The sequence below is a fragment of the Ursus arctos genome, unplaced genomic scaffold (assembly GCF_023065955.2).
Source record: "Ursus arctos isolate Adak ecotype North America unplaced genomic scaffold, UrsArc2.0 scaffold_1, whole genome shotgun sequence".
Classification (NCBI taxonomy): Eukaryota; Metazoa; Chordata; class Mammalia; order Carnivora; family Ursidae; genus Ursus; species Ursus arctos.
In genome coordinates this window covers 49,230,704-49,258,422 of record NW_026622763.1, presented here as the reverse complement: position 1 = coordinate 49,258,422, position 27,719 = coordinate 49,230,704, and the positions used below count along the sequence as shown (strand labels likewise).

At 38.5% G+C, this 27,719-nt stretch overlaps 1 protein-coding gene across 1 annotated transcript in view; it reads left to right on the top strand.

The window, feature by feature from the left end:
* Window positions 1-27,719, top strand: part of LRP2 (LDL receptor related protein 2) — a 193,719-nt gene that overhangs the window by 22,344 nt on the left and 143,656 nt on the right. Inside the window, exons 2-4 of the mRNA XM_057318411.1 lie at window positions 12,916-13,023; window positions 14,442-14,564; window positions 20,643-20,759. Coding sequence (XP_057174394.1) covers window positions 12,916-13,023; window positions 14,442-14,564; window positions 20,643-20,759 — 348 coding nt within the window. The remainder of the gene's footprint in view (window positions 1-12,915; window positions 13,024-14,441; window positions 14,565-20,642; window positions 20,760-27,719) is intronic.

Below are 27,719 nucleotides of genomic sequence, written 5' to 3'. Positions count from 1 at the left end.
AGGCTGGGGTCATGATATTTGGTTCTTTTTTTTGGAAGGGGCAGATATCCAGGTTTACATAAAGCCTTTCTCATTCAGCTAGAAGGTAACAACAACTTTATCATCTTAAGTTTTCCTTTGAATGTAGTGTAAAGGCATGATCACAGATTATTTTAGTCAAAGAATATGTTTGCATTTGTAGCATTTTTCTCTTACGCAGGAGAGAGTTTAGAGAACTAGGATAATGAATATTTTAATACTTTTAGGAAGAATTTGATAGATCCTTTTTTGTTTTGAACCCAGGACCTGGAGAATTTCTGAACTTTCTAAATGGAAAGCTTTTTAGCTTAGTTTCCATTGATTAAAATCCTGAATTTCTTTATGTCTTCAGTTTCTGTATGTCCATGTGTAGAGGCATAAACTGAGGTCAAGAGGAAAGCTCGTATGACTCTAAAAAGGCAGTTCACTGTGTAGTATAATGATTCAAGGTCCACTCTGGGAAAGCCTTTATATTTATCATCAAGTGTGTGTGCGCGTGTGTGTGTGTGTTGAAATTATACACTTAATAGTATTCCACATACAAACTCCAGAGGATCACCTGAAACAGAGTGATTTTAAAATAGAAGAAGTAATTTAAAAAAATGCTCATTGCAGGAAAACAAAGATGCATAAAGAAAACCAGTGACAGGCTTGGTTTTGGGTCTAGCTTGACCTTTGTTTCCTAGAATAAATCTTGATTTTCAGTCTTGCCCTTGACTCCAGACTGAGCCAATGGATAATTTGTTCTTGGCCGGGAGGCAAGGCAACCACCATCTATCCTTGCTGTCAATGCTGAGGTTCCTACAAGCAAGGTGGGTCAGGGTTTGGAAGACTTCTCTCAATCAGAACAAACAGCTCTTATCTGGTGGAGCTACTGATCCCCGAGTATTTTATTGGCTTAGACTGTTAGAATATTCTAGTTGGATGACGAGTGGGAGTACCCAGGAGGGAACCAGCCTTTGTGGAAGGACTGCTGTATCTCTAGCATTGTGCTGGTGATTTACAGGGACCTCTTTAGTCCTCACCAGAACCTGATTTGGAGGTCAGAAATTTTGCAGGTAAAGAAACTGTGTATCGGAGAGTTTAAATCCAAGTCCACCAAGCTAAGCCAGTTAAGCAACAAATATTTATTGAGTGAAGAGTCAATAGTCAATAAGACAAATAGTTCCTGCCCTCACGGAACTTAGAATGATGTGGGGACAGTCAGTACTGTTGCAAGGGTTGAAACCCATGTGTGTCTCTTGGCACTTAATCTAGTATTTTCTCCATTAATATTTTATTTTAGCTCTTTTTGGTAAAATCCAAATTTCTTACTAAATTTAATTGAAATATTCTTTAATGATCCCAGTATCTAAGTTCTCATTTGGAATATTGGCTCATTCATTCGTTGTCTCAGGACTGTAACCATAGATACCCAATTTCTAGAATTGAGACAGCCAACTAAAAACTATTTTTTTGCCAAATCCCTAATATCAGTTTATTTTTTGTGATTGCCTTTTAAAAAAGTGTGATATAGACAAAATTCCAATAAGTGATGGTTTTATTTACTTGTATGTCAGTAAAGTTTTTATTGTATGTATTTTCTAGTATAGATTATTACTGGCATTAAAATTCTAAGATTTTATTTTATTTCATTTTATTTTTTTAAATTTAAAGTGTGTTCATTTTTAAAATTTTTTTTATTTTAATTTTTTTATTATGTTAGTCACCATACAGTACATCCCTGGTTTCTGATGTAAAGTTCGATGATTCATTAGTTGCGTATAACACCCAGTGCACCATGCAATACGTGCCCTCCTTACTACCCATCACCGGTCTATCCCATTTCCCCACTCCCCTCCCCTCTGAAGCCCTCAGTTTGTTTCTCAGAGTCCATAGTCTCTCATGCTTCATTCCCCCTTCTGATTACCCCCCCCTTTCTTTATCCCTTTCTTCCCCTACCGATCTTCCTAGTTCTTACGTTCCATAGATGAGAGAACTCATATGATAATTGTCTTTCTCTGCTTGACTTATTTCACTTAGCATTATCTCCTCCAGTGCTGTCCATGTTGCAGCAAATGTTGAGAACTCGTTCTTTCTGATAGCTGAATAATATTCCATTGTATATATGGACCACAACTTCTTATTTTAATGCGTAGTTAAAAATTTATAATGATAGTAGGTTTTTTGCTCTCATTACTTATGATATTTATCATACAGATTAGTTAAAATCTTAGGGAATACACTCCACATTGTTTTTCCTGCTTCTGACAATCACTGCAGATGGACTTATAATTTTATTTAAGCTGGTTTTAATATTAGGACATTATAAATTCACCATATGCAGTCAGAAACCCAGACACCATTTTGTTACACACAGGTATCAGTTGGAGACAATATAATAATGTTGATTCTGTGTCAATAAGCTATTGAGTTGTTTCAAGTCATCATAATCACATAATAACACAAAGTGATGACATTTATAGAGCCTGAAAGTTATTTGGAGATCTATAAATGCTCCTCGAGCCCAGGGCGAGGGGACTGCTAGTATAACAGATAACCTGCTGGTGAGGCATGTCCTAAAGTTCTTTTTGCTCAATTTGTTAAGGTCAGTATAGCAGAGGAGACAGGAAACTTAGTTCATTCAAACATGAAAGTCTTTGCAACTATAATAGATCCTGTTTTATAGATTCCCAAGTTAAGAAAGTCAGCCCTACTTTTGACTCTGTGTAGGGAGACTAAAATCATGATTCTGTTGTGTTAGCAAACCTTGTAATAAAAATTACAAATTTTGATTTGTGGAATCAGATGTTCTTGTAGCCTTTTTTGAGGGGGGGGTGCAGAGTACTTTTTCTACTCCAGAGTAGTGCTGGATATAAATGTAATGTTTTATATAACACGGGGTCCCATCCTTTACTGAATAAGCAGAGAATGACCCGAACATATACATAGGCTCCCAAGAATTTGGGGTTGATTTCGAGTCTTTCTGGTCTCTCATGCCAGGTCAGTATGGGAGATGATTGTTGAGTTGTTAATTAGATCAGAAGAAACAGTGACTTTAAACATCAGCATCCATTATTTAAGTCCACAAATCATCAGGATTTCAAGCCTTTATCATTTTTTGGAAATCATCTTGGCTTTACCCATATATTCTAATGTGTCACATATTGTTTGTTTACTGAGCATCATCTGGGTACTAGAAGGTACTACATTGGGCACTAGGATTACGGAGGTATTTATTCATTCCATTAGGAACTCACAGTTTAGAACAAGGGCTCTGTTCATGGTAGAATCTTAATCGAGTCTTGCCACCTTGCCATCACTCTTATTTTGGTCACTTAATCTCATCTACTTCTTCTGTTCTTTAGTTTTCATATATCAGGTCATGGTGGGGGAATTTTGAACTTCTGCTTATAAATTTCTTTCTGAGCTATAACTTGTCACTAGAAGGGAAAAATACATAAATACTGTGTAAAACATCAACAAAACCAATTAAAAAAATGATACATTTTTATTAAAAATGTTGACTTCAGTTTACCAGATGAGTAATTATCAGTACTTACTGCCCAGGAATAGGCTTTTAAACTTATTGGTAGAATTATTTTCACATTCTTGCTGTACAATATTTAAGAGTTTAAGAAAATTCTCTTTAGCAGAAACCATACATGCCCATAGCTAAGTCATCAAGGTTGAGCCATACCTGTGTGTACCCCAACTGGTCTCCTGACACGTGAACTATGATAAAAGTCAGTGTTTGTGTAAATAACAATGTAATGAGCCCTACAGTAAACATCAACATTCCTGATCAGAGTTTTCAACACACTTGCTAATTGACCTGCAAGCATTGGTTACTTCAGAGAAAACTTTATGTAAACTGATCTCTACTTTCCGAAAATGTACACATTTAGAATGAGAGGTTATTTAGTTCCTAGCGTGAAATTTGTGACCTATAAACCCAGTTAGCAATTATGTACTAGTCCAGTCTGGATTTGGGCCATAGCTAAATAAGAATGAGTTACCATTTTGTACCAAATTGAGATTAGGGTGCAAGATGCTAGGTCTCGTTAAATTCAGTGTCTGGACAACTGATTGTTAACCTTAACACCTCTCCTTGGTGTTCCTAAATAACATGTAATAAGGAAGAAGGAATACAGCAACGTGTTTGTATGATTCAGTCAAGAAGATCTATGTAGAGGTTACAACTGATTCAGTCCGTGACTTAGAGAATCACCAAATCCACCAATTGGGAATCAGTTTCTCCTGCTGCTGCTCTGGTCATAATATCCAGTATCAAGCCATTGTTCATTAGATAACCTCGTGATCTCATCTGCTTGTTAAAATGATCAAATTAGCATTGATGCTTGTGGCTTTAACACATCTGTATCAATTTGATTTATGGTTCAACACTTGGGCCTAATGCCTCAGAAAAACCCTGGTTCCCGGGTGTGATGCTGTCTGTAAATGCAGCGTTTGGGTGGAAGGTGGGTCGTCTCACCGTTTATAAGCCTTAGTTAGGAAAGCTGCCTGCCTGCAGGTGGGTGGAATCCCTTATTTCTCACAAGTGCTTATTTTCTTTTTTAGTGTTTGATTCCATTAAGCCATTTTACAGTAATTTACATTTGCTAGTCATGAAGCCATATAGGAATACTCTGGGCAGTTGGGGTTGGAAATCGGCACTTAAATCAGGGTGATATATAGTTTTTCTACAAGGTCTGTTAAATTATTAAGTGCTGAAGGGTGTTTTACTCTTTTCTTATGTATAGTTTGATTCATTAGTTCCTTATTTACCCGAGCAGGCGACTATTTTAAATTTTCTTCTGTTTGGATAGTGTTCTTTATAGCGTCCTGCAAGTGTTGCTCTTTGGCCAGTAAAGAGGTAGATAACCAGTCAGTCCTTGGGGAGGGAGTGGGGCTTAGTTTTCTTCCAGGTGGAGGAGGAGTCCATCCACAGGAACCTCAGTGACTTAGCTGATAGAGGAAGTTCGACATGAATTATTTGGGGAAGTACAGAAAAGACTAACACAAACACAGTGTCCAGGTTTTGGTACTGGCTGACAACAAGTTTTCATTGCTGAGTGTTCTTGGTAAAAACTTGGAGATTCTTTTGAATGTTTAGGCACTCATGTGGTTGCCAGTTTATATTTCATTTAAAAAATTTTAAGTGTATGTGGCAGGGACTGGGAGAGGACATTTGAAGAAATTATTTTTTGTTATGATAATTATACTTGGGAGAGAAGTTTTCACCATAAAGCAGGTGTGTCTATGACTTTGTTTTTCATGACAATGATTCTTTTACATTAATGAAGACCTGCTTGAGGCTTTCAGATTTTTGGCTTGTTTTTTTCTGTGGGACTCCCCCCACCCCTGAATGGGTAAGCCTGTGCACACACCATGGAACATTCCAGGGTGAAGCAGGCCTCCCTGGAACTTAGATTCTTTATCACACTCCCAGGGGAGTTAATTTCAAGTTGCTGGTACTAGGAGCTGCAGCATGATATTGCCCAATCCCAGGCTCTCTTATTGCTGGGTGGGAGGGAGTGGGATTGCTGTTTCAGAAATTTTATTATCTTTAGAAGGAAAGAATTTATTATAGGGGTTTTCTTAGAAGATCTCTTTCATGTGGGTTAAGATGTTTTGAGCTCTGAATCTCCAAGCTGCTTACAGGTTTTAAGTTGTTCTCGACTGGGGGTGGTACGGCCACTCTCAAGGGATGTTTGGATGTGTGTGAGGTGTTCTTTGTTGTTACAGTGACCACAGGGAAGGATACTACTGGCATTCCACCTGTGGGGGCCAGAGATGCTATACAACCTGCTTTGCCCAGGGCAGTTAAATACACATCCCACTCTAAATGCCAACCGTGTCCTCTCCGGAAGCCCCGAGAAGCAAGGTTTTATTTGTAATGCTCTGCAGTGCTGATTGATAGTCCGGTTGTCAGGACAGGAGGTGCTGAATGAAAACGAAGCGGAGCGGGAGAGACTAGGGGGAGGGGAGGAAGGCAGGTAGCTTGTGTTTACGTGAAAATGGGGAATTACACAGTTAGAACAGGTGGAAACAATTTCCTGCTTCTTAGATTGAGAGGCTACTCTGATAAAAGCCATTATTCGGCTGACTTTTGGTCATTGAAAGGAACTTTTTAAAAATTATGAAGCAAATATTTTAGCAATCTTTGAGATCAGCTGTCTTGTGGGCTGACAGAATTCTGTAGTCTGGCTGCTCAGAAACATTCAGCTTGGTGGGGAAAGGACGCTAGGCTACCTTCGGCGCACCTGTAGAACCTGCTAGTCACTTGTCATACAAGTGGACCAGGCCTGGGGCAGCTGGAGGGCTGCACAATGAGACCCATCTCTGCTAGCAGCTTCTTTTTTCCCCTAAGATTCATTTATTTATTTGAGAGAGAGGGGGAGAGAGAGCATGTGAGCAGGGGAGGGGCAGAAGGAGAGGGAGAGAATCTCAAGCGGGCTCCCCACCGAGTGTGACAGGGCTTGACGTGGGGCTTGATCTGAGGACCCTGAGCTCATGACCCTGAGATCATGACCTGAGCCAAAATCAAGAGATGGAGGCTTAACCGACTGAGCCACCCAGGTGCCCCATCTGCTAGCAGCCTCTTGGTGAACCACGGACCAGCTTACTCACCAAGCTCACTCATGCTGTGGCCCAGTTTCTGGGGAATGAGGTGGAGCCCCAAGCCCTTCTCATGACCAAAGTCTGTATCCTCGTTCAGGCTACGTTTACCCAGAGCCACCTTTAGTTTTAACACAGGTACTGGCACTGGTGAGCTCTAAGCTTTCCTACGGTCAACCCATTTGATCACGTCACTCTTTTGCTTAACATTTATGGTACTTTATTCTCCATCTCCCCAGCCTCGTTCTCCACTCATAAGAGGTTCCTTGCACTTGTCCTGCGGAGGCCTGCACATTAAGCCCACACCTGTGTTGGGCTTCTCGCAAACTGTTTGGACTCTACACAAAGCCTGGTCCCTCCTCTTTGCCCATTGTGCTCATCACAGTGGCCCAGTACAGTCTTACTCTCCATCATGAAGCCTTCTCTAATTACTCCAGCTTGTGGTGTTAGTTTTTTCTCCTTGAGGCCAATTGATTCTTGTCGTCTGTGCTCCTTATTAGGAACCAAATCATCTACAGTCATATGGCACAGCTTTGGAGCCAGAATACCTAGGTCTGAATCCTTGTTCCTCTACGTACTAGTTAGTTGTGAGATTAGGTGAAGCCTCAGTCTCCTCATCTCTGCAGTGGGGCTATTAATACTATTTCACAGAGTCGTTGTGTTGGTAAGTGAGATAATCTATGGAAAACACTTAAAATACATGGCTAACTTATATAAATAACTTTTGTCCCCAATAAATTTGTAAGCTCTATTAAAAAAAAAAAGGACCCTATCTTAACTTTGTTTCTTCCACAAGCCCTAGAACTATGTTGTGCACGTAGTAGGTATAATATTTTTTGTGGCTTTAGTGAACCTGACATCATATTCTTTTGTTTTTTTTTTTTTAACTGCACTTAAATGATGTGTGTACATGATCACTCATCAAGTGGCTTTGTGAGTTTTGCTTCAAAGTCCTTGAATTCTTGAAATGTCTTCTTAATACTGGTTTGCTCTAATCAGACATCAGGGTTCTGAAACAACAATTTGGAAAAAACAGTCAACTCAGTGGCTTCTAAACTGGATTAAAAAAAAAAAAAGATTTCTGGCCTCCTATTTGACAACCTGTTAGGAAAACCAGGCAGCTAGAATGTTGCACAGAAAGAGAGTCGTAGATTGGTTTGCTGTGTATGTCTTGTTTCAGTTCCATCAGTCGACCCTTGACTATTCCACCAGTTGATATTAGGCAGAGCAGGGTCTTCGCCCAATTTGTTACGCTTGGCTGTCATGACTGCTGTGTAAAGTTTTGGAAATAAGCAAGTGACTCTCAGTCTTTGAAAGGAACAGGACTTGTTGGTGTGGATAAAGTGTGAGAATTGTAGGGAATCATCACCCAACTTATAAACATCAAAAGTATGTCAAAGGAATAAAAATCAAGTACAGAAAAAGTGAAGTAAGAATTATGGGTGAATTAAGGAATTGCTTCTTACATTGGTTTCTTTGAGCTCAGTGAAGGTAGGACTATCAAAATGTCATGTACTTTAACATGACATATCTTTAAAAAGAGCACAAGCACCTCCTCAGGTAGACCAAGAGTCTGGAAGGACCAGCACATGTTAAGAGGATCTAACTGAAAATAGGATTTGCCATAGAAATTACCTTACTCTGTTAACTTTGGACAATGTTCCATTGACTACGACTTGCCTTTCTCTTTTGAGAAAATAATTTATGAGTGAAAAAACAAAGTTGCACTAGAAAAGGGTAAAAGAATCAGACCTTTTAATATGGCTCGATATTTTTCTTTTTCTTTCTTAAATTTCTGGGCATTCCTCTTCCAAGTAATTTCAAATTATTCCAGATTTTATTTTCCTTTCTGTGGATTTAAGATAGCAAACAAAGTCTTAATAAACTGTTATTGCTTGCCTTGATGGTTTTACATATGTAATGGTTTTATATATATAATGATACCAAGAGGCTGAGTTTTATGAAGAGGAATTTTCATTACCTGATGAATATGCTTGACTATCCCACATGTGCCTAACACTGTGCTAGAGGTTGTAAAGAATATAAAAGTAGTGTACTTAATTTAGTACTGTTCCTGGAGAAACAAAGGACTTCTTCCTTCCTCTAGGCATTAACTGTTTCTCTTGTATCTTAACACATTCTTAGTCCAACACATAGACCAGGAAGCTTGGGATATGGCTATTTATGAAGAAAGGATTACTCGTGTTTTTCTCCAGTTTGGGGCTTTATAAGGTTGGAAAACAAGTTTATTCCTCTGTCTAATATAATTTTTCTTGAAGAGATTGAGCCTCTTTTTTGATGTCCCTGGGTTGCTTTTGATTGTAGCAAGTTTTCCTAAGCCCAAGAATTTTTATGTGTAGTGTTAGTTGCCAGGTAGACTGCTCTTCTCCAACTGAATTACCTGAGCATAGGGATGCTATGGATTCCACACCAGCCCAGTTCACGAATTTGGTTAATGTGGATAGCAACTTTGGAAAAAAGTCATGTTTTTACATTCATTCTCGAGCTTGGTGAAATATTTCTTTTTCTTTCCCTTTTTGCTTCTTCTCTTTCTTTCTTTGGTGTAAGGGAACACAGAGCAGTGGTCAAGATAACGCAGATACTGGAACTAGAACTGTCAGGTCCAAATCTTTGCTTTGCACATGTTTGCTGTTTGATCTTGGGCAAGTTACTGAACTGCTTTGTGCCTCAAGTTCTTTGTTTGTAAAATGTTTGTAATAATGACATCTATCTCATAGGACTGTTATGGAAGTTAAATGACTTGAAGTTGGCAAAGTGCTTAGAATGTGCATGCCGTTTATGTGCCGCATGAGTATTTTCCATCTTTGCACCATCTATTTTGATTCTTGGAAAAGGCCAGGACTAGTGCTGGGGAAGCAGGGTGTTCATTTGGTCCTGATGGTTTCTTGTCAATGGCTGCCTGGTTCTTAACAAAAGATTTTTTTTTTTTTTAATTTTAGGGTGGGGAGAGAGAGGGAAAGAGAGAGGGAGAGAGGGAGGTTGGGCAGAGGGAGAGAGAGAATTTAAGCAGGTTCCACTCTCAGCATGGAGCCTGATGCAGGGTTCGATCTCACAACCCTGAGATTATGACCTGAGCTGAAGTTAAGAGTTGGATGCTTAACTGAGCGACCCAGGCGCCCCTTAACAAAAGATTTTTATTTCAGTGTGGATTAGGATGTTTTCCTCCTTGGCTCTTATTAGAGGGAAAATATTTTAAAGTTCTAAAAGTTATTGTTTGCAAAACTACCTGTAGGTTAAAACTGGATTGATTGGATATGAATGTTTAGAGACCATTTGTTGAAAAAAGTTTTAAATTTTCCTCTATTTAGATTTTTTTTTCTCCACAAACTGTTCAGCTCCTGTGTATGAAATCCCTCTCCATGCTTTTTTGGACTTCAAATTATTAAATAATAAAGCGTAGATACCTTTGGTGGGGTTGAGAGTAGAGACTACTTACTTAAAACAAAACAAAACAAAACAAAACAAAACAAAACAAAACAAAACAAATACAGTGTATACAGATGAGTTGAAATCAGGGGCACCTGCAATTGTTATTAGACCTGACCCAGAGCTTTTCACTAGTAGTTTGCTTTTAAATAGCACCTACTCCCTTTATAATAAAATGAATGACAGGCTTCTGACACCAGTGGAGCATTTTGTTTGATTGCTGGGAGGCCACCCAGCAATGGTAAAGTATCAGTTTGTTTTTTCTGGAGAGGTATTTCCAAACAATAGTCACTTGGGAGTTATAACAGGCATGGAAGGGAATATTGAAAGGGTGAATTTGACAGATGAATTATCGTGGATCTGTTGATAAATTGAGTAAAACGAGTTTGATATATTACTCTAGATAATTAAATATTTGGGAGATCAAATGTGAAAAAACACTAAGTAGGAAGAGTTCATTGTAAAATTTCCCCTATCAGTTTCATTTTTTATGTGTTTTATGTAATTGTCTTTGAAGTAATTGAAAAAAATGACTTTTGGGTATCTATTTTGTGTTCTTTTTGTGATGTGTTTAACTTCATATTTTAGCAAAAATAAACAAAATTTGACTTGTAATAAAAGTTTCTTAAGAATTATATATATTTTATAACAGGCAATAAATTGTTTTGAGAATTTATTTTCTTCTCTATACTCAGTTTCTAAGTTTATGCTTTTCTATTTTTCATAGCAATATTAAACTCTTTGTAAGTAGACTGACCTTTAGATTGTTATAGTTTTTCAACCAGAAATTATTAGATACTAAGGAAGATAAATGTACTGAACTTACAAATGTATTCTGTTGGATTACTAACAATAGACCTAATTGATAAAGGTGATTTAATATATGTTCTGTTAATTGCTAAAACCTCCAAAGCCCCTAATCTCCCATGGAAATATTGCTTTGTAGAACAAAATCCAATGAGAAGTTCTGGGATTCCAGAGTGAATTTGTACATTCCTTAGGGGCATTTTTGCAAGGGAGGTTGTTGTGTTTTAAAGGTAGTTGATAAGAGACCTGCACCACCAACCCCAGACCTGCACCACCAACCACCATCGTGCATTAGTCTATAGAAGGTATTTGGGTGTACGTATTCCTGTACCACTCGGTACCACCATTTAGCCAAGGGAAGTTTCTGACCATTTGCAGCATACATTATAAATCAGGATGTCACTACCAGACAATCAGATTTGAACATTCCATGAACAAAGTAGCCTATATCCCCTAGGAATAGATCACTTAACTATGTTTATGTCATGCTGTTGATATGCCTGCATTTACACAAGTCAGGATAGCACATTGTTTATTTATTTTAGGAGTAGGTAATTGATCTGTATATTTACCTAATTTCGGGTTAATTAGCCAAAACCTGAAATAGGTAATTTAGCATGATTGCTCAAATACATGGGGAAAATAATTGTATTCTTCCAACCCCCCAAATAACTCCTCTACCACCTTGGGCTTGTGAAAGAATAATTTTGAGTCTTCTCCAAGTTGGGCTGATGTTGGCTGATCTCTTTTAAAAAATTTCCTACTTGGCACATAATAAGTCACTGGTCAGATATTTGGGGAACCTCAGAGGATTTCCAACTGCCAAATTAGTCCCCTGGGGAGATTTGGGGAAATTGCTGGGTATATTGGTTGAATGAAATAAACTTATTTAAGTTTTGTTCTCTTTCTGGTATCACTAGGAGATATCACTGCTACTTGGGAATGTAGTAACTTTGGGGGCCAGATTTGTGCACTCTGGTTGGGTGCAGAGATTTTTCTCTAGTTTGTTTTTTTGGCTTAAAAATTTGTTTGTTTGCTTGCAAAGATGAGCTGACAGATCTGGCATCTTACAGAGTAGTTAAACAAAAAGCCAAATATTGGTCTGAATCTAAGAATGAAGAACCACAGATTGCTATATATGATTTAGTAATAAAAGGGCACTTAAAAAAATGAAGGGCAGGGAACTGAAAATAATAAAAAAGCATAGTCAGGCAAATGAGAATTACTCATGATGTTATCAATCAGAGATAACCACCATTAACATTCTGGTCTTTTTCTACACTGTTTTCTCCATATGTAACTCTGTTATAGGTAAAATTATACATTCTCATCTTTGTTACATATTATAAATATTTATCTAAATCTCTTAAAAGTACTACATAACCATTTTAATGACTTCTTCATATGTAATAAAGATACAAGAAAATTTTATCCTTTTCTTATTATTGAACATCTAGAATGTTGCGATGTTGTGATTAAAATCTCCATACATAAATATTTGTCTAATTCTCTGATTAGTTCCTTAGGGGGGAAAGAAACCCTAAAGATAAAAGAACTAAGGGATGTCTGGGTGGCTTAGCTGATTAAGCTCAGACCATGATCCCAGGGTCCTGGGATTGAGTCCCGCATCCGGCTCCTTGCTCAACAGGGAGGCTCCTCTCCCTCTGCCTCTGCAGCTCCCCTTTTGTGCTCTCTCTCTCTCTCTCTCTGATAAGTAAATAAGTAAAATCTTTAAAAATAAAAGAACTAAGAATAAGCACTTTTAAAAAGCAAGATACATGCTGTCAAATTCTTTCTAGATTGGTTACATCAAGGTACATGCTGGTCAGCTGTGTACAGAAATGACCTCTTCCTGCAGATCCTGAAATGGATAATATAATAATAATCATTATAAAAATGTTTTCCTAATTTTGTAAATAATTCACATTCCTTTGATTACTAATTCATTGCATAATTTTTCATTTTTATAAAACATTTGTATTTCTTTAAATATCTGTGTAGGTAAGTTTTTCAACTGGTTTTCTTTTGCTTGTGGAATTGCAGAATGTGGAAGTGAGCAGTTCCGCTGTGAAGATGGGCAGTGTATCTCTGCATCCTGGAGATGTGATGGGACCAGAGACTGCTTGGATGATTCGGATGAAGTTGGCTGCCGTAAGTGAGGAGGGGCTAGGCTAAGCTCTATTTTGAGTAACACAAGTGCCTCATGGGGAATCCAGCTGTACCAAAGACAAAAAGTTGTGCCTTTAGTGATAGATTTGGGACTGGGCTCAAGTCTTTTGAGATCTCTGTGGTTGAAGAGAACTGATGGCATTAATCATTATTTAAGGAAGGGGTTCAGTTCACATTAATTTCTGTCTTACTGTTAGCCCATGACCTTGATATGGAAACAAATTTGTGAGTAGTTTTCTGAAGCCTATAAGCCTATTTCAGATTATTCACTCTGGAAATTTTGTGCACCAACTGTGATTTGTAATTCAAGGAGGAGTCTGTTTTTGTATAAACGACGTAGTGTAACTTAGGCTAATGACACAAAAAGATCACAGAAGAGGCTGGTGTGGTTTTATGTTTAAAAAATTATAGTTCTCTTAACCATAGGAAACGGACTGAGGGTTGCTCTCTGTCATGCACAAATAGAGCACCTGGGGAGCTTGTTAAAGTGCAAGTTTGCGTCCATGTTTGGAGTAGGACCTGAGATTCTGCATTTCTACAAGCTCCCACGTGATGTTACTGCTGCCAGGCTGTGTGTGAATCACATTTGGAGCAAGGGAATAGCTCTGTTTGTAGAGACATAGTCATGTGCTGTCTGTTCACTTCCTCTGATCTTCCCAAGTTCATTTTAGGTTAACCACTAGGAGCAGAAAAGCAAGAAATTTGTATTCTGGGATAGAGAAATAAATGGTTAGTTAGTTGTTGGTATAACAATGTTCCATAGCAATGATAATAGCAATGGTACCAATGACAATAGAGATAGCAACTAACATTATACTGCACTTGCACATACGTTATATAACTGATTTTTTATTGCAAACTTTGAGGTAAATATAGTTCCCATTTTATGGTGCATACATGGAAGCTCAGGGAACCTGCCAAAGATCATAAGGCAAGAAAATTGTAGAAATAGTAATTATTCGATTCATCTCATGTTTTTTCATATCATCATGATGCTTTGCTATTAGTTATTACAAAAGATTTCAATTAATTTAACAATTATTCATGGTTAATTTTTATTTAAATTTAAAATTTAGTATTTTTTTGTCATGGCTTTGTATGGATGTGTTTTGGCTATTTGTTTTATTTTTATTTTATTTTATTTTCATTTTTATTTTTTACTTTATTTTATTATGTATTTTTGTGTTGCTTTGGATTATCGGTTTGTTGTGAGGCCATTGCTGAGATTATGTGGCACTGAATGCTGATTAGAGTCCACAGACTCTTGGATTGGATTGTTTACTGTTTGCCATCAAATATATTAAGCAGAAGTTGACATATATTCTTTCGAAGTAAGCATTGCTTGTTGGTACAGTAGGGTGGATGTTTGACATAATGAGTCCTTTCCTGGTGTGTTTTAGCTCCCCCTTCTTGCAAGTCAGACCAATTCCTGTGTCAGGGTGAAAGTCTCTGCATCCCTAACTTCTGGGAGTGTGACGGCGACCTGGACTGTGAGGATGGCTCTGATGAACATCAGCATTGTCGTAAGTGTTTATAGAGGGATTTTGTTTTGGCCTCCTGGACACGTAAAATCTGACCTGTTAGAAATGCAATAACAATGGGATGATTTATAAATGCTGAGTTGGAGCTTCAATGACAGGGATCCTGTGCCACAGTCGCACTCAGGGCTAGATAATATGGAGAGTCTGAATGTGCTGAAGAATTATAAATATACTCCAGCTCTTTGGAAATGGGATGGGTTCCCAGTATTTAATTAAGGTTGTGTTACACTCAATAAAGAAACAAACATTTATTGGTATCTATAGGTGGGATCTTCATTTGTGTGGTTCGCAGCAGGATGGGTCCTTTTGCTCCTGCAGTGCACTTTGCATTGAAACCTTCGATCCCTCCTGCCTCAGGATTAAACTGTCTTCTTTTTGATTAAGTGGAAGTGGAGCTAGTAGCTAGGTCTGTGTGGGGGCAGTGGTGGTTGTTGCTTCAGTGACTGCTGGTACAGCCTGCATAGAATGAGCTGCAGCAAGAAGGAAGATGGTAGCAATCCGGAGGAACTTGGCAGCCACTGCATTCCTGGACACTGACAGGGTTCAGGACAGTAAACTGGAAGAAACCCTTAACTTCTAATTTCTTTGGGCTCAAACTGGAAAAGAGTTTGAAATGGGCTTAAATAATTTGGATGAGAGAGTCATCTTGGGGAAATACAAGACGGCAGCATGTGAGAAATATGCCATGTATATCATTCTTTTGCCTTCTCTGTTAAGGATATTCATATAATTTAAGATTATTCCTGTATCAATGAGGATGTTTTTGGCTGCAAAGAATGCAAAACATAACCTAAAAAAGTTAAGCAAAAGGGGAATTTATTATCTTACACAATAAGAAGCCTAAATGTAGTGTTGTCCCAGGGTTGATTCATTCCCAGTTCAATAACATCAGCTACTTTTCTCCCACTTTTCTGCTCTGCCGTCTTCAGCCTGCTGGCTTTTTGTGATTGCCTGAAGGCTGTAGAAGTCCTGGATTTCACATCCCTGTAATTCTAATTTCAACATCTAGAAGAGAGAACATAATATCCTTTCCCTGTGTGTGTGTGTGTGTGTGTGTGTGTGTGTGTGTGTGTGTAATGATGCTCCCCCTGCAACAAAAAAGAAAACCCCCAAATAAAAAACCAAAGACCTTTTAGAAGTCTAGGTTGGACTGAGATGGAAATTGGAGAGAAGATACCAGACTGTAAGCAACCACCACAGGCTCTTGACCCCAATTGTCCTGTGAAAGAGGCTAGCTCTGATCGTTGTGTGGCATTCACCTTTGAGCCTCCTGCACATTCTGTTCCATTAAGTGCACATCCCACAAATCATGGACATCTATCATTACTTTGTGTTGATTTTTAAGATGTCAGCCAAGATCCTGTTGGCATTTTTACAGTCATTGCCCACAAAGATCAAAGAAGAAACGGATGTTTTTGATGACTACTTCATGTCAGAACTTGTTTAGTCATTCTATGGCTAGCAGTGGAGATTCTATGGCCTTCGGTAGGTCCTGGATACATTTATAAAAGCCTGGAACTTAGCCCAGGACTTTTGAGTCCAGCATTGAGTGTGAACTCTTTTCAGTCGGGCCAAGGGTCTTTTGAGGAAGAGAATAGAAATTCTCAAAATACCCGTGAGTTCGACTTTGGTTTAAACTTAAAATAAAGACTGTATAATTAAACAGCCTGTGAGTGCTTGTCAGTGTTGGTCATGGGGTCTTCCAGCAAAGGGATGGTGATCTTTGGGACAAAGTGATTAAGGGGAAACTAGCAAACTGTGTAGGGCCATGGAGGGTGGTGGTGGTGACAAATGACAATCCCGAGGAAGGCATGGGCAGGAGCTAATCAAGACCAACCAGGAGCATGGCATGTCAGATGAGGTCCAGGACCTTATGTGTCAGGATGTGAGGTGGAATGGCAAAAGGGGACTGCCACGTCTGAAAGAGGGAGCTGGGGAATGGTAGCTCAGAAGTACTGAAAGGTGGAATTAAAATTGTCAGGCATAGTAGGGCCCAGGAAAAAACCTTTGTAGGGAATTTATCTGGCCGATACTATTTTCTGGCTAGCCTCTCAAAAGTCCTAGGAGATAAAAAAAGTCCTAGGAGAAAAAAGGGATGATCTGTAGATAGTGAGGGCTCAGTGGCAATAGGATGGTGCTAGACTGTGAATCCCTGGAGGGCAGTGACTATGCTTTATTTAGCTTGCATCCCTAAGACTTGTTATTTTGTCTAGCAGGTAGTAGGTTTTTGATAAATGGGTACTGAATGAATTAATGAATGATGGGTTATTTATCTTTTGGCTAGATATGCCGTTTTGATTCCATTTTCTCGTTTCCTTAACAAAGTAGGGAGAAAGCTGAGCTGTAGCTTGTGATCCAATGTAGTGGATGACCCCTTGCTAATAATAATACTTTCTTTACAGAGGGGATACAAACTTCTAAGGACAACTGCTTGGGAAAAGAGACTAGAGAAAACTTTATAGCAGTAATTTATAAGCAATGTTACATACCATTTTAAATGTGGATTTCATAAGGTAAATCTTGTATTTAAAAAAAAGATTATTTATTTGAGAAAGAGAGAGAGAGAGAATGAGAATGAGCATGGGAAGGAGTAGAGGGAGAAGGAGAAGCTGACCCTCTGCCTAGCAGGGAGCCCATCGAGGGGCTTGATTCCAGGACCCTGGGATCACGACCTGAGCCAAAGGCAGACGCTTAACTGACTGAGCCACCCAGGCGTCCCTAATTCTTGCATTTTTAATGACATAAAATTCATTATTAGACATCCTTTAGCTACAGAATATGCCACCACTATATTCACTAAGGTCACCAGAGAACTCCTGATTGTCAAGTACGGTGGACACTTTTCCTTCTCATCATTGGATGGACTTTTCAATTGCACTTGACTTTGGCAATCACTCTCTCCTTCTTGACACTACTACCTTGGCTGCCGTGACTCCTCACTTATGGTTCTTTTCTGAACTGCTTTGATCATTCCATTTTGTTTTCCTCTTCTGCCCAGCCCGGAGTATGGCTGTTGCTCAGAACCCTGCACTTGGCAATTCCTCTTACTCTACACTTTTCCAGAATAATTTCAACCAGTCTTATGATTTCAGTAACCCTGGATAGGCTGATGGTACCCAAGTCTATGCTTATGACCCAGATTTATTGCCCACACTTCAGTCTTGTATATTCAGCTGCCTGTTGGAGATCTCCAGGATGCTTCAAATTCAAGGTGTCCCAAGTGGAGTTAATAATCTTCTCCCCTGGCCAGGTTTTTCCTTCTGTATTTGCTGGTCTACGTGAATTACTTTTCATAGAAATAAAATTAACTCACTATAAGGTACTAGCAGAAAATACAACATCAGTCTCAAACTATTAGAAATAGGCAGATTGAGGCCATTTTCCTTGTTAATCTAGAATTTTATTAAACATTTCATAATGAAGGCATTTTATTAGAGGAAATATAAAGATGGCTGTCAGTGACATTGAAGATGTAATCAGTTAGCATGGAAAGGATATCACAATCCCTTAGGCACTCGAGCTAGAAATTTGGAGTTATTCTCGATTCTTCTGCCCATATTTAGTCACAAACTCTGGCCTAACACCTCTAAAGTTCACCTCTTTCCCATTTACATCATTACTGCCAGCATCCTTTGGTGTGTATCACCCCAAGAAGAAAGCTCCAACTCCTTAACATGGTTTACAGTGGCTTCTAAGATACGGCTGGTGCTTATTTTTCCATGTCTATCACTTGGCCGTTCATGCCTTGAAATTTCCATGTGGGGTCACATCAGTGCTTATAGCTCCCTTGGGCTTATCATGCTGTGTCCCTTTTTGACCTCTGTGCAATGCTGCCTGAATGCTTGTTGCTAGACAGTCCTCCTTTCCTTTTGACGGGGTTAACCTAGCCACTTCTCCTGTAAGACCCAGGTGAGGTGTTACCTCTCAAAGGAAGCTCTTATCTCAGAGTGAATTAGGCACTCCTTCCTGATCCTTCTATAGTTAATTCCTTGGGTGCCCATACTTCACTTTCATCATTGCTTTCTAATTAATTCTTGAAATATGTCCTAGAAAACTATGGGCTCCTTGAGGGTAGGGACTGTGCTTAATTTATCATTGTATTCCCATTGTTGGTGTACTTTGTGGCATGTAATAGGCCTTCCGTAGATGTTTATGTAATGAGTGAATAAGTTAATCCTAGCATCTGGTTGATGAATCCATATAATTTTAATTCATCATTTCTGTATGTTTGAATGAGCTTTTAATTGCTCCCTCATAAACCCCTTTGAAATCTTAAGCACAAAATATAGAATTGCTTTGGGCTTCAGTTTAAGAAGAAAGCCAAGATACTCAGAATAATATTGGCTCTTGATTTAGTTTTTCTTCATATTTTGCTTGAAAATACTCATGACTTACCTTTCTTGGGAATAAAAAAAGTTCTTTAATTTTATGTGGAAATTGGCAATATATACTTAAGTAAATTATAGGGGAATTTAGTGAGGAAGTATTAATCTTAGCCTTACTTAGATAAAATTGTGTCTGCTTTGGGCAGAATTCAGACATTTAAGTGACTTCTAGAAAAGTTGTTCTATTCTAATTTTACAATTATAAGGTACTGGGAGAAAATATGAAATCATACTGTCAAAGTGTCAGAAATTGACTGACTGGAAAAGTCATGTTTGCTATTCAAGAATTACATAACACATTCATAATGAAATCATTTTATTAAACAGAAAGAAGGAACAAGATGACATGAAAGGTATAATCAGTTAAACTGGAAGAGGTAGTAATTATGGATAGTTTTTAATGTCTTACTTATCACATGGTAACCTTTATATGTTTGAATCTTCAAGTGTCAACTCTAAAGCTATGATTGATTATCCACTTGTCTTTTAGAAAGGTTTTTAAGTTTAGATGATGGCACACCCCTTAATAGATAGGTAATTTCATCAGAAAACCAAATTTTGCTGAACCTAAGAATCTTTAGTATATACAAGTATAGGGAACTCTGTAAAAATTCAGGGGAAATTATTTTTCTTCCATTTGATGATTATAATTTTTCTCAGTGGATCACATATTCCCCATTCCCCAAATGCTTCTCTTTTTATGTGGACAGTTGAAAAATCCCATGGTAATTCCTGCCCCAGGCTTACAGAAGGGCATTCACATGATGCTTGCGGCATCAATTCCTTAGATTTGGTCGGTTTTATCCCGAGGCAAATTTGATAAACTACTGATGCCTTGCTTTTACCTACTGTAATCAACAGGATAAAAACAAGCTAGTTTAGTTTGTTTATAAAACTGATAACACATTCAATGTAGAAAGTCATATAACAGAGAAAACTCTAAAGAAAAAAATCACACCCATATTTTTATCACTCAGAAACAACCACTGTTGTAACCCTTTTGCATACATCCTTCTTGTTTAAACAAGTATTTCGGCGAGGGGAAAACTTACTGATCCCTGGCCAATACCTATATCTGCAAAATTCTTATTTCATTCATCCCTTTTACCATATAGGTTTCAATCTATATTGTATTCTCAACACACGTCGATAATATAATTGCCTACACTAACATGCTTGAGTGTTGATGTGATTCCGCGAGCATTTTTAAAAGATTTTTTGAAGGTTTTATTTATTTACTTTAGAGAGAGCAAGAGGGAGAGAGAGAGAGAGAGCGCACATGCATGCATGGGTGAGCGAGAGTTGGGGGGGCGGGGGCCAGAGAGAAGCAGACTCCCCACTAAGTGTGAAACCCCTGCTTCGAGACTCAATCTCAGGAGTCTCCGTTCATGACTTAAGCCGAAATCAAGAGTTAGATGCTCGATTGACTGAGACACCCAGGCGCTCCAGTTCTGTGAGCATTTTGATAGTATCCTGATGATAATACCTTTGCTTTTGCATTATGAGCTGTCTACCTTGGTGTAGCTGGGTAACCTGCTTTCTAAGCCTATGAACTTTATGTTCAATATACTCTTTTGCATTTGCTTTCAAATTTCCTCACTCGTCTTTGGTAAATGTCAATGGATTGGTCTGTCTTTGGCAGTAATTATGAAGTAATATCTTTTCCCCTTCACAGCTGGGAGAACATGCTCAAGCCATCAAATTACATGCTCCAATGGTGAATGTATCCCAAACGAATACAGGTGCGACCACGTCAGAGACTGCTCAGATGGAACTGACGAGAAAGACTGCCGTGAGTCCCTTTCAGTCTTTGCACTGATATTTGCTTTCACCTTTGTCCCTTTGGCATTTTAATCAATTTGTTAGATTTGTTGATGGACAGAAATGCTTACAATATGCCTCTTGTTATTGAAATCTCTTGGCAGATTCTTGTGTGGATTAGAGGTGATACTCCGATACCAGACTATTTTTAGCAAGACATTCTAACTGTGTCCTGCCTTAGCACATCAAATTTGTATATATTTTTTGAAGTAAGGGACTTTTAACATTAATACAGAATCTCAAAAGTTCATTGAATACATCGAATACAAAATCCAGTTTGGTTAATTTTGGGTTTTATTAAATTACTATGGTAAATTTCTGGGTCAAATGTCCCATTAATTTTTCTGCTCTTATGGACTCAGTGTTTTCCAGTTTGGAAAAGAGCTACATTTCGAAAATGGCTTTTTCCAATGGCAGCCTGTTATATCAGTTTGTAATTGGTCACCACAAGATAAGGCATAGAAATCACAGTATTCTATGTATAGTGTTGAGATATTACCATAACCAAAGTAAGAGTGCAATCATGGTGCATCATGTGCATCTTACAAATAAGCAGGGAGTAATCTCTCTCTTGAGGTTTATGTGGAATTGCTAGATTAAAAGAATATAGGAATTATTCTACTGTGTCAGTCCCGTGGTCCATCTCACTGTGTCTTTAGCTTCAGACATACCCAGTTTTGCTTAAAAGCCCTTGTGAGCATATCATTCGTGAGTTTATCCAGAACTTCCTTGAGTTCTTACGCATTTTTTTCCTGAATTTCTTTTGATAGGCTGCATTTCATAAGTTTACTATGAGCTGAGTAAGGTTAGTTTCTTTCCTTTGCTCTTAAATTTATGCTTCAAACTTTAGGGAGTTGTTTTAATATTCCGTTATTCCAATGATCAGTGGGTAGATTTTGTGTACCTTAGAAAACTCGATCATAAACTTCTTAGTTATTATGTCTCCAACTGAGATTTAAGTTTTAGTCCGTTCTTATGGGACACCTCCTCTATTGTTTGATCATTTTGATTTAATTTAGTTTTCTGGACTGTTCCTGAATTTCTTCCTTTGGTCCAAATGATGTATTTTATGTTTCTTGATAAGAGGACCATCTTCTGTATATTTTGGTACATTTCCCAATAAGGTGCATATGCCTTGGGTGGGAGCTAACACAAACTGGTTATGAGCAAATCATTCCTATTTCACTATACTGTTCAAACTGTATTCTTCATGGAAGAAATACTACTATATGTGAAAAGGAAAGATCTGGGTCCAAACAGGTCCATATTCATGTTGCATCCACATTATTATTACAGAGTGCATTTTATTTTATTTTTTTAAAGATTTTATTTATTTATTTGAGAGAGAGTAAGAGGGAGAGAGAGCACTAACGGGGGTGGGGAGGGGCAAAGGGAGAGGGGGAAGCAGACTCCCTGCTGAGCAGGGAGCTCGATCCCTGGACTCCCGGATCCTGACCTGAGTCGAAGGCGGACACTTAACTGACTGAGCCACCCAGGTGCCCCAACACACGATGCATTTTAAAAAACACCTCTTCTCCTTCAGTGCTTTCTTTCCTTGGGTCTATTTTTCTTTGAGAGGATGCTGTGCTATTTGTCTTTGTATCTCTAGCAGAATTACTGGTACAGTTGTGTTGTATAATTTCCAACTTAAATGTTCTCTTGGAAAGGGATTATGTGACCTCTAATTTGGGTCCCTTTTCACTTTGAAAATTTAGACTTAGTATTGACAATTATAGAGATGGTAGTGTCTGTCTGGACGTCACAAAATAGCAAGTTCTTGAGTCAAGGACTCTCAGTGCTTTGGGAAGCAAATAATAGGTTCTTCATTGTGGCAAGTGAAGAAAATATTTTTGATTAATAAAGTGATGGATCATATATTTTATAGTATTTTGTAAACTGCTAAGTATTACATAAATTCCTGTTGTTATTCTTAATTAAGTTCCTCAATGAGGACAATAGGGCAGGTGTCAGTATACCCTCATAAATAAAGAAACTGGGACTGCAAAGAGTAGAATGGCTTGTTCAAGGTTGTACAGTGTGTGGCAGTGCTAGGGCTAAATCCATCTTCTGGCTCCAAGTCTGGTGATCGCTTTTCATGAAGGACTTTATTTACAGAAGGAGAAAGTTCTACCTTGTGCAAGTTTAAGAGAGAACCCGAGGCTGTGCCACCAGCCAACAGTCTGTGTCTTTATCCCTAATTTACAAGTGGACAAAAATGAGTGCTTTATTGGAAATGCAATGGGAATGAAGGAAATGCTACTTTAGGGAGAATAAAAGGCAGCTGAAACAGACAGACTGTTTGGATTTATTCCATGTGAACACCCCGCAGCCAAGTCTAAAGTCACCAGTACAACCCCCTCACGACTTTGCCAATAGACCTTCCGGAAAAAAGCTGGCAGGGTACGAGCATGCAAGCAGCTGTTACAGAAAGGAATGGAGGAAAGGAAGTGAGTGAGCTTTATAAAATATCTGAGCAGGAATTTTTAATCAAGTTTTTATTTGTTTTTTTAAGTACAAGGAATAGGTGAAACAAGGATTTGTTAAGGAAAGAGAGCCAGGTTTAGATGATAGTTAATTGCTCCTGGAATCGTACAAGTCATGAATTCTGCAGGGTTCATAGCCCTAAGATGAATCTGACACATGTAAGTGGGTTTTATAATGAAGTATTCTTTCCTATTTCTCTTTGCCTTGTTTATTTATTACCATGTGTTATTTATGGAGGAGTATAAAAAAATCTCAGAAATCAGGAAATTAAGAAAAGAATCTTCATACTTCTTTGTGCTTTGCTCTCCTGGCCACAGCCAGATTCGTACAAAAAAGAAATGAATGGCCTGGATCAAAGTCTTTAGAAAGTGCTAATATAGAGAGACAGATTGGCCTCATTTTGTTTTTCCTCTTTGTTTGGAACACTTGTGGAAAATGGGAAAGGGAACTGCCATTCACGGAGCAGCAATCACTATTTTATGCAGTTTTTATGTGAATACCACAAGGTGGGTGTGGTGAACATCTTCTCTTTACAGAGACTATAAAGATTGTCAAGAATCAGGTGTGGAGGAGCCAGGCTTTTAACCTAGGTCTAAAGCCTATGCCCATGCTCTTGGAATACTTTTCTTTAGTAATGGGAGTTTAGAGTATTTTTGCCTGACGGTTACTTAGCTATTTTATCATTTAAAAATTATTATTTAAAGCTTTTTGCTATGGAAGGTTTTAAACAAAATCAAAAGCAGGGTGAAGTATATGATCAGCTCCATACTCATCACTCAAGTTATATCAATTACCAACTCTTAGCTAATTTTGTCTTACTATAGCTCTTTATTCTTCTCTCCATTATTTTGAAGCAGTTCTCACAAATCATGTAATTTTATCTTTAAATGATTCAGTATTTATCTCCAAAATATAAGGACTAAAACCTAGCATAACATAACAATAATCATGACCATATCTAAAAGTTAACAACTGTTCTTTAAAATAATCAGTTCTTAAAATTTCCCCAGTGGCTTGTTATTATTTTTTACAGTGTCATTTAAATCAAAGTCCAAATAAAATGTATACGTTGGAGTTAGTTGCTGTCTTTCGATTTGTAAGTTTGTCTTCCATTTCTGTTTTTTACCCCTAGCAATGTATTTGTTGAAAAAACCAAACTACTTGCCCTGAGTTTCCCACAGTCCATGTACGTGTGGAGGGGCAACAATACTTTGAATATAAAGGTATATATTTCCATTAGGAGGCATATAATGTCTAACTATCAGCCACTGATGATTGTTGCTAAGATCCATTTAGTCATATAGATACTAGCTATTTTAAATGTCCCTTCGGATATATAGTAGCTGTTTATTGTTTTAAATTGGAATGTTACAATATGATGAAGGAATAAACAAGTCTTGCCCAGAAATCATTTTTGTAAGACATGACACTTTATTCTATTGTTTCTGTAGTCATGATGCTTGGGAATCATTACTTGTGGACAAATGCAGGATCAGCCTATGAGTTAGACTTTCATTTTTCTATTTCTCAGAAATAAGGTTGTCTACAGGAAGGGGTCTAAATATATTAGGCACCTAGAAACCACTTAAATGTAGTAATGATGTTGGAAAAGCTCCAAAGAAGGACTGAATTCTTCTCCCCAAATATTTGAAAGGATCAGGAAGCTTGACCCTATAGTTCATAGTCCTGCCTGTCGGGTCAGACCCTTAGGTTATGGTCCCTAGCCTTTCAAGCTTCTAAGATCCAGAAATTGAGCTCCAGCAAAGCACCTTGCGTCTGTTGCAGGCATTCCTTTTACAGAACAAAGAAGAGTGTGTAAGAGTTCTCTCAGGGAGGCAGGGGGGAGGGAGGGAAGAGAATGGGTGAGATGGTGAGGAGGGCAAGCATAGTAAGATCCCACTAAAAAGATTATCCTTCAGATAAATTTCGTGTCGTATGAAAGCTTCTTATTATGTTTGCTCTTTGTGTCTGCTGTGTTCCTATATCCATAAGGTATTTTTGATTATTCTCCTGTTTGAGAACTATTTCTAAATATGTATATGTGTATGTGTGTGTGTATTCATATATATATTATAAAAAGCTGTGAGACAGTTTAGTAAAAGTTCATTTTCCCCAAGTTATTTTATTCTTCAGTCCAGCCATCTATAAAATGGCACCTACTATTAAATAGCTTGTCAATTAATTTTTTCCCCACCAAGGAACAGGAGATTCAAAACTGCAGTCCATTTTACTTCTAATGGGATTAGCATCAAGGAGAAACCACTCATGCAGAGTCCAAGATAAACATCAGAACAATGCAGCAATTATAGGTCATTCAGTTAATATATTGCAGTGACTTTCAGTTGCTCAAAAATCGTACAGTTTTTCCCAGTTAAGCAAAGAGATTATTTTGCTTTTATCGAGTGCCATATTAGAGTGATTTTGGTGCGAGTAAAACTATAGCTAATTATCATTGGTTTGCAGTCCTTCTCTTTTGATACTTAGGAATGCCAAAGAAAGGGTAAATAAAATCCCTGTTACAATGAAGGCTTTCTTGCTGGTAATCAGCAGCATTTGGTCTGCCTGCAACTGGGGCTGCTTTGTCCATGAAGTTTTATTTCTATTGACTTTCTGTTCTTTAGAATTCAAACATTTGCCTTTATATATCTAATTGCTGAAACTCCAGCCGGGGAAACAGAGGAATAAAGAGTCATTCTGTGGACTATGATGGCTTGTGAAGAACACGCTTTTCCTCAAGCTCAGTTGCACATTTACTTTGCCCAGTAAGCCTTGCTCCCGCTGTCCTCTCTGTACTCCAGGTGAGAAAGCACAAGCAGGGAGACTGACCCCATCTTATCTGTCAGAGAACGTCCCACATGTACCTTTTTAGCATTCTTACAGCTCAGATAGAAGTCGGAGCCCCGAAACCTTCGGGAAATAAAAATTTCTTGTTTAGATTCCCATCATACAAGCACCTTATATTTATTCCAAGACCCTAAGACCCCTCTCAGCTGTTGCCCAATTTCCTTGCCCCCTTGTATAATGAAGTTACAGAGAGTTGTCTTTAATATCCCTGCCTCCATTTCCTCTCCTCTTTCTTTCTTGAGCTCACTGAAAACGGCCCTTGCCCACCAGTCTCCTGAAAGCATTCCTGTCAATACCACCAATGACCTTCGTTTTGCTAAACCTGACGGCTCCTGTTCAACTGTCGCCTTATCAGAGAGTGACTCCCCCCCCTTCTCATTCCGTGCTGCTCTATTTCCATAACATTTTTCTCTACGGGACATTTGTTTTAATGTCTGTCCTTCCACTCTCCCAAAGACTAAGGTCCATGAGAGCAGGGATTTTATGAAGTCCGTCACTTCTCTAGAACCTCGTACTGCTATAGGTGTGCACTAATTATTTGTTGAATAAAACATTTTTTTAAAGGCTGTGGGAATTTCTACTTCACTTGTAATTCTGTTTCTCTCTTTATTCGGTTCTTAGCAAAGTATCGAGGAAGGTGGACTTCAGTAACTGTATGTTGGACAGAATGAAATCCTATTGAGAAGGAAAAGGAAGGTAGCACCCTGTAGAATAACCGGCTTTTAGCATAATGACGTTCATGCTGCAGTGACTTGCCAGTGAGCCCTCAGCTATCTGCAGCCAGGTTCCCGGTAGAGAGCTGAGCCACACCGTTTCTGGCTATGGTTCGAAAGTGGCCACTCTTAAAATTCTGTGGTGCAGGTGCTCTTCCTTCAGTTAAAACTTGCCCGTTTGTTCTGCTCAGATGAGTCACGGGGGTAACTCTAAGGCAGAGATAGGTGCTGTGTCCCCTGAATGAAAACCCACAGCTCGGTAACTCCTTTGGAGAACCAGCACCACTAAATCTGGGGCACATTGTAGACATTTGCTCACCCACGAGAAGCCACCTCACTTCTTCGCACTATTCCTTGGAGCATTTGGTGCACAGTTTTCCGCCTTGTGGCTCAGTTACTCCTGTGTTAGGGCGGAAGTGAGATTTTTATTATTTTTTAAGAATTTAGAACTATGTCAGTGTTTCCTTTCTTTGCAGATCTTGGTGGTAGTTCTCTGCGTGGTAAGAAAGAGGTACTGTAGATCCAAAATCTTTGCAGGGGGCCTCTCAGGCACATTTCTAATTTAGGTGTAGATCAGGTCACCGTGAATAGAGACCAGATAGGGTTTTGGGACGTAAGACCCAGCAGTTCAAAGGGAGGAGGGTAAGGAAAACTAGGTAATTTAATGTTTTTCTTTTTTTGGCTTCAGTTTCCTGAAAGCTGCTTAGTCTACCCTTGCTGTTAGTCCAATTCTACTAGCCCTTGGGATGACTGTATTTACTTTTTCTTCCTAAGGTGCTGAACTGCTTTTTCCATTTTATAAATCTTATTATGTATATGCCTTTTACTGAAAGGCATTGAAATTATTTTTGAAAAGAGGCTTTTCTCTTGTTCTCTTGTATATTACTGTG